The 7,445-nt window shown below is 31.0% G+C and overlaps 1 protein-coding gene across 1 annotated transcript; it reads right to left on the reverse strand.

The window, feature by feature from the left end:
- LOC106773524 ((+)-neomenthol dehydrogenase-like) lies at nt 1-2,222 on the reverse strand. The gene is made up of 5 exons (XM_014660208.2): nt 2,054-2,222; nt 1,694-1,940; nt 1,441-1,515; nt 944-1,120; nt 1-528 (listed from the first exon to the last, which is right to left on the reverse strand). The coding sequence occupies exons 1-5, from the start codon at nt 2,071-2,073 to the stop codon at nt 148-150; spliced, it is 900 nt and encodes a 299-aa protein (XP_014515694.1). The 5' UTR covers nt 2,074-2,222; the 3' UTR covers nt 1-147.
- Between the last annotated feature and the right edge of the window lie 5,223 nt (nt 2,223-7,445).

Genomic DNA, 7,445 nt, shown 5'->3' on the forward strand with positions numbered 1-7,445 from the left:
AACTTTATTGCATAAACAGTTTAGACTTTAAGATACAAACAACACAAGTTTAATACAACATGATATAATGTGCTTGAAACAGGTTCAACAATTGAGAAGCAAAATCACTGGTTTTATCCTCAAACCAGAAAATTGCATAACTGGAAATCAAAAGAAAGCAACATCAGTTCTGAAATAGAAGAGACCAGATGGAGAACCATTGGGAAGAAGTGCAAGCTTGACAGGACTAGCAGCACCTTCTTCAACTGTTAGAAAACCAGTGTTTGATGTTATATCTGTCTTCACATAACCAGGGCAAACACTGTTTATGCAGAATGATGGATGTTTCTTTGCAAGGATTCTCGTGTACCCATTCATAGCAGCTTTCGATACAATATAGGCACCTAGATGCTTTGGCCACCCTTTACTCTCTAATCTACCTTCTTTGAAATCACTTAGAAATTTCTTCACTATTTCATCCATTTTCTCTTCTGTCAGGTTATCAACATCGCTGAACACTCCTCTTGCCCATGATTCTTTTGGGAAACTCTGAATTTTACATCATTAAGCAACAACACCTTAAGAAAATTAAAGCAAACAAGATGCAATAATAAACTAATATCTGTTATAGGACAGTTTTGAATAAACTCAAGGTTATATTGCATAACATATGATTTGTTATTCTTTAACTAGTCAGAAGAGATGAAGTTATTCTAGAAATTAACTTAAATTAGAAGTTATTAAATAATTATTAAGATTAACAGTGTTTATTGCATATGAAAAGAAAGGACTAGGATGTTACTGTTATGTTTTATAGCTATTATAATAGATTATTTATAATAATTAGAAACATTATGATTTGTAAATAAAAGATATAGCCTTAGTCTTATATATTTGAAAGATTGAAGTGAAATGAAAATATGTAGGTAAGTGTGATTTTCTAACTATGGCAGATGTTGGCTACCTCTAACTGCCCCAGAGTGGATGATACATTTACAATTCTGGGCGAGTCAGATAATTGAAGGAGGGGCATAAGGGATTCAATAGTTATTTTAGCGCCATAGTAATTTATTTGCAAGCATTCTTCTGCTGACTCATATGTTTGAGTCACTGCCTTTGTTCCTTCCTCATCTGGTACCACCTGAAAACAGCGGCAGCTCAATGACTGTTTGCAAATCCTCTTGTACATTCAAGAAATCTATTGAGTTGTAGTAACAATTTGCAGGACAACACAATCATTAACATTGCAAAAGAAGAGCCAATTCCTAAAACCTTAACTATTGTTAAAATGCTTTCATAATTCCTTGACTCTGTGTTGGGCTTAACAAATGCAAGTTCATGAGATGAGAATTTTCCAAGCCTTTATAAGCTCTACAAAAGTTGCAAAAATTTAGGTCCCTTTTAGACACTACAACATTCCATCTCAATTAATTAGATTTCAGAAGACGCATATATTCTTACCCCACGATTCACGATGACGGTAGTAATTAAGTCTCTATCTTCAATTACAACTCCATTGATTCCCGCATTGTTAACCTGCACAGAACAACACTTCTTATTGAAACATGCTAACACAAAAACTTACTATATGTAAAGAATTGATTCCCTTCAAGCCATTAAAAAATTTATCCTAATCAAATGACAGCTGTAAAAGGAATTTGTCAAATTGAACTTAGAACAAACAAAAGAGAGAAGAATCAAAGTCTGAATTTACCAGAATATCAAGTTTACCAAATTTGGATTTGATAAAATGTGCAAAAGCAGCTACACTTGCAGGATGAGCCACATCTAGCTGATGAAAGAAGAGTAGATGAGAAAGAGCAGAGGCTTTGAGTGTTTCCAATGCTTGAAGACCCCTCTCTTCATTCCTTGCAGTGAGTACCACTTTTATTCCTTCTGAAGCTAACTGCCTAACTATCTCTAATCCAATCCCTTTATTTGCTCCTGTCACAACTGCATACCTGATCAACTCAACCACATCCCAAAGGTCAAAGGGACTCACAAAATCTAAATTTTTAGTTCTGCAATATAGTTGGTATTTGAAACTTGTGAGAAAAAAAAGAAGCAAGAATACCTCTGTGTAGCTTCTCCCATCTTCAGTTTCAACCCTGAACTGTGATATGCAGCTTATTACAAACCTGTTATGGTTACCAAGTTCTTCTTTATGCATATCTTTGAGCTCTGAATATGAATTCCACAAATTATGGTTTCCTATACATTACTAAGAACACCAATGCTCAAGCCCGCATGTCTGTACCTACAATCTTTTACTGTGCTTGTCGATTATGTCTTGTTTCTTTCCATGACAAACGAAAAGAACAGAAAAGTTGAAAATAGATTTCATAGAAAAAGCATAAAATATGTACTATTTGCAAGAAAATATATTCTCTCGTGAACATCGTGAATCTGTATACAAAAAATATATGAATTAAAAGAAATATTTAATAATTATAATGTTTTAAAAGTAAAAAATAATTACTGATAAAGTTGTAGTGCATCATAGGTTTGGAAAAAGTCACTGTCCAACTTAAAATATATTTGATCTAGTTAATTTAAATATCAGATTTCAACAAAAAAGTTAAACCAAGTCTTAAACGAGACAAACTTACTCTCGAAACAACTCCCATAAGATCTCACTGTCAAACCCACCAATACTAGCCCTGCTTTTAACCAATTATCCTAACCTTTTACCTATTTAAATACCCAAGAGCAAAACCACCATTTATGCCTTAATCTCATCAAGTCAAACCATCCAAACAAGTAAAATTTAACAAGCAACTTCATCAGATTTTTCTCATATCAAACAATAAGATTTCAAACCAAAAAACTCAAATAATTGTAACATAACACAACAACAATTCAGCAACAGTTCTAGTTAACTAAACAAAAGTTCCTAACTCTCATAGTTCATCCAAAACTAGTACATTAAGCAAGTAGTCATAATAGTATTTCATCATACCAAACTACCAATTTCACACAATTTCAAACATATAATACAAATTATGAACATCATAATAACTTAAAATGTGATAGTTTCTTTTATATAGATGACCAAAACACTCTAAGAAACTTAAAACAGCTCTAAACACACAGAAAGCTCTATCTGCTTCTATGAACAACAGAAACACTATCAAGGTATACCACTAGAATAACTTATCAACAAAGACTCAAATAGATGACTCAAAAAACACATGCAAGCTTAACAGTTGCAACAAATGCGAGAAAAGACCAGAGAAAGAGAATTGAAGCTCAACTTACTCAAACGAAAAAACGGTCCAAATTAAAAAACTCGTCGTAAAAATTAATCCTACCATCTTTCTTCTTTAATAAAGAACATAAGACGAGAACTTTTGGAAAAAATAAAAAAACTCTAAAAAAATAGTTTTTTTTTTAAAAATGATGAGTTCTAAAATTTATTTATAACAAAATTATTTATGTTAAAAAAATTTAATATTAATTCAATGAAATTTTACTAATTTTAAACTCCTAACACTATTTTCTAAATCTTTAAATCACTCTTTTACATAAATTAATAAGTCAAATTATAATAAATTTATCCAAATTAATTTAAAATATAATAAAAATAACATAAGTATAGAATAGATTTGTGCCTATTAAAACATAAATTTCGCCTAATTCATTTTTACAAAATTAATTTATAAGATAATTATAGTTATATATTATAATTTCATTTTTATAAAATCAATTCATAAGATAATTATAATTTGATATTATATTTATAATTAGTCATTGTACAATGAACCCAACAGATTTGATTAAGGTTGTTGCTCCCTCCACCTTCCCAAGTGGGTCCTGCACCTCTCCACTATTTTATTTTAATTTATTTTAAAAATATTTTACACCTGCTCATTAGTTTCTTTTATTCCAAAAATATCCTACACTCCCCACTATTCTTAACAATCTTTCTCTTTCTCTCTCTACATTAATGGAACATTTACCTGACTCATTAATGGAGCATTTACATATAATATATATAATTTTTTACATTATATTATGTTTTAAATCACCTACATGTTTGACTCAAATAATTTTGTTCTAAATTTCTAAAAAAAATGTTTATATATATGTGTGTTTCTTTTACATATAATATCTATAATTTTAACATTATATTATGTTTTAACTCACCGACATGTTTGACTCAAATAATTTGAATGAAATATTTAATTTATTAGATAAATAATATAAAAATATTATTAAATACTTAAAATATAAACAAAAGTTATTTGTTAAAGATTTAGAATATATTTAGTTCTTTCGTTATTATAAAGTTAGTATATAATAATAATAATATCATTATTTACTATTAATATTATTATGTTTATTAGTTTATATTTGCATCTAACTTTTAATTTTATAAAATGGAAATGGTGGAAGTACTAATATTGAAGTTTCCTCTTTGTACAGTATGATATCTGGGCCGAGCGGTTAAAGATATATCTTATTCAAGATATAAAATAATCAAGAGTATCTATTTAAAGATATTTAGTAACTAACCAGATTTTTAGGTAAGTCTGTTTATATTATATTCTGTTTATATTTTATTCTGTTTATATTTTATTCTGTTTATATTTTGTTGGGCTTATATCAGTTTAAGGTTCATAAGACAAATTATAAATAGAGAGTCAGGGCCACAAGCCAGGTACTTCCAATTATACTTCATTCACATTCAACTCATATTCTCAAATACTCAAATAGTGAAAACCCTTCACTAAATATTCAATCAAGAGCCGAGGCTCTTCAATACACNCNTGACTTNGGCGTNGGAGTGCCATTGCAGGTACCTCCCCCCTCCGGTCAAAGCTTGAAGATCACCGAACGGTCAAGGGTGAAGGAAAGCGAGCGGTCAAGATCCAGGAAAAGCGAGCAATCCGACCAGTCCAAGCGTCAGAAAAGGTTAGTGTCTCGGTCCCCAAAAATATCTACCGAAACACTCTTAATTTTATATTTTGTAATATATCTCAAGTTCAAATCTCAACCATGTAAATGCTCCATTAATGAGTCATGTAAATGCTCCAATAATGTAGAGAGAGAAAGAGAAAGATTGTTAAGGATAGTGAGATGGTATAGGGTATTTTTGAAATAAAAAAAATAGTAGAAAAATGTAGAATATTTTTGAAATAAATTAAAATAGTGGGGAGGTACAGGACCCACTTAAGGAGATGGAGAAAACAACACCCTCTTATTAAGATAAACATGATAACATATAAAATAATTGGAAAACTAAATATTCACCTAACTTGATATGGGTCCAGTGGATTTTAACTTAAAGTGACATGTGAATATATCTTTTTAACATTTAGTATTGAAAAGACAAAACCCTATCTTCCTTCCTGCGTGTAGTACACCGCAATTAAGACTTTCTTTTATAATTTTCACATTACAATTACAAGAAATAAAAGTTCAATACAGAGAAGCAGAATGTTGAAGCATAAAATACAATACTTTTTCTGAAAGAAATTTAAAAAACACCATTTTTGTTGTAGTTTTTTAATTCACCTAGAAAATACTTGAAGTAGTGAGTAAAATCTTCTACAAATAAAAAAAAAACTTAATACATATAATGGTCTCTATTTTTGTAAGGTTTGTTCGATTTGGTCCTAATTTTTTTTTTGTTTAATGTTGTTCTAAAAAATGTAATTTATGTTCAATTTAGTCTTTTTTGCAGACGCCGTTTAAATAATTAACGATAGACAGTCCAAATATGCAATCAGTGAATTGACATGTCATTTAATGGGTGACTGACGTGGACAAAAGGTATACTGACATGGATTTTTATTTTGTGAAAGTGATTTTTTGATATTAGGGTTTTTATTGAATTGATGGCAACCCTTGCCTCCGGTCCGAACAGGATCATCGTAGGTCTCCCTAGCTAGCCAAGAGTGTCGCCCGAGGCGTTATCGACACCGGAAGTGTCGTCGGCCTTCGATGACTGTCACTCCTCGCTGTCGGCATTCACTCCTCATCTCCCTCTATTTCTCTGCTTTTTTATTTCATCACAGGCCATAGAAAGGCGTTGATGTATCTCTCTAAGCTTCGCTGAAGCTCAACCGCTACACTTGCCACCAAAATTGGTTTGAACTTTTGGTTAGGGTTTTAATTGTTACGATAAGAGATGAAGTTTTGTTGAAGATGATGATGATGGGTGGATATGGGTTGTCGGTGTAGACAAAGAATGGAAGGATCGGTGTAGACAAAGTTGAAGGGGTTATAGTTGATAGTAGGAAAAATGAAGCAGAAGAGAAAAACGATGACATGGTTATTGAAGCAACCTCAAGAATTGGTACTACTGAATTAGATAGAAGAAAAGCGGAAGCAGAAGATAAGGCAGTGAAGCAGCCATGGAATTTTGGTACAATAAGTTTTGGAACTCAAGACAAGACTGAGAAACGGCTAGCTAATCCAGATTCATATGGAAAACAAACGAAATCAGGGGAGAAGACAATAACTCTGCAATCAAGTTTGGAAAGTATAAAATCAGGGGCAGAAGAAAAGGCCGAGCAACAATTGTCCAGTTCGAAGAGTACACCCTTATCAAATAAGCCAACCAGAAAACGTATTACTCCAGTTGAATGGTTATTACTGCAGTATAAGAGAAGTTGATGGTCTTGGAAGACTCCTATGTCTCAATGGGACCATTTTTTGGGATGAAAGGGTGTTCGGTAGGCAGCGGGAGCGTTGCGCAGTAGAATTTGGGTTCGGAAGGAGGAGGTGGGGGCACAGGGGTTCTTCTGAAAATCATTTTCAAAAATAAAAAAATCCAGCTCATTATGTCTTAAAGTTTCCACCACAGCCATTAAATGACATGTATTTCATTGATTGTACACGTGGACTGTCTGTCCATAACTATTTAAACGACGTCTAAAAAGGGTTAAATTGAATATAAATTACATTCTTTACGACAACATTAAACACACAAAAAAATAAAACCAAATCGAACAAACTTTATAAAAATAGGAACTATCAGAGATATTAAGCCAAAAAAAAAATAGTGAGAAGATGCAACAACGTGTGTAGGGTGGCACGAGGAGAGGTTTCATAAAGAAAATTATTGATATAATTTAGGTGAATCTCCTGATAAAATATGTCTTTGGAAAACTGATTTTGGATTTAGGAGTCTAATTGGACAAAGGAAATAGTGGAAATTAGATCTCGATGTATTTTTAATTTTGTTAAAGAAAACTATTACTTTTAATTAGTTATATAAATTTTAAAATATTATTTTAGTTTTATATTTGCAACATAATAATGAAATGGTAAATATTATTACTTTTAAAAGAAAAGAAAAAATATGTATGTAAAACTTATTATTTTCTTTTATTTAAAAGGGATTATGTTTGATTTAAATCAAAATTTTATTATGTCTCACATAAAAAAATGCTAAAATTAAAATTAATCACAAATATAATTAAAAACAGATAAAAAAATAAGTGAAGTTTATATTGTTT

This window comes from Vigna radiata, chromosome 9 (genome assembly GCF_000741045.1).
Source record: "Vigna radiata var. radiata cultivar VC1973A chromosome 9, Vradiata_ver6, whole genome shotgun sequence".
NCBI lineage: Eukaryota > Viridiplantae > Streptophyta > Magnoliopsida > Fabales > Fabaceae > Vigna > Vigna radiata.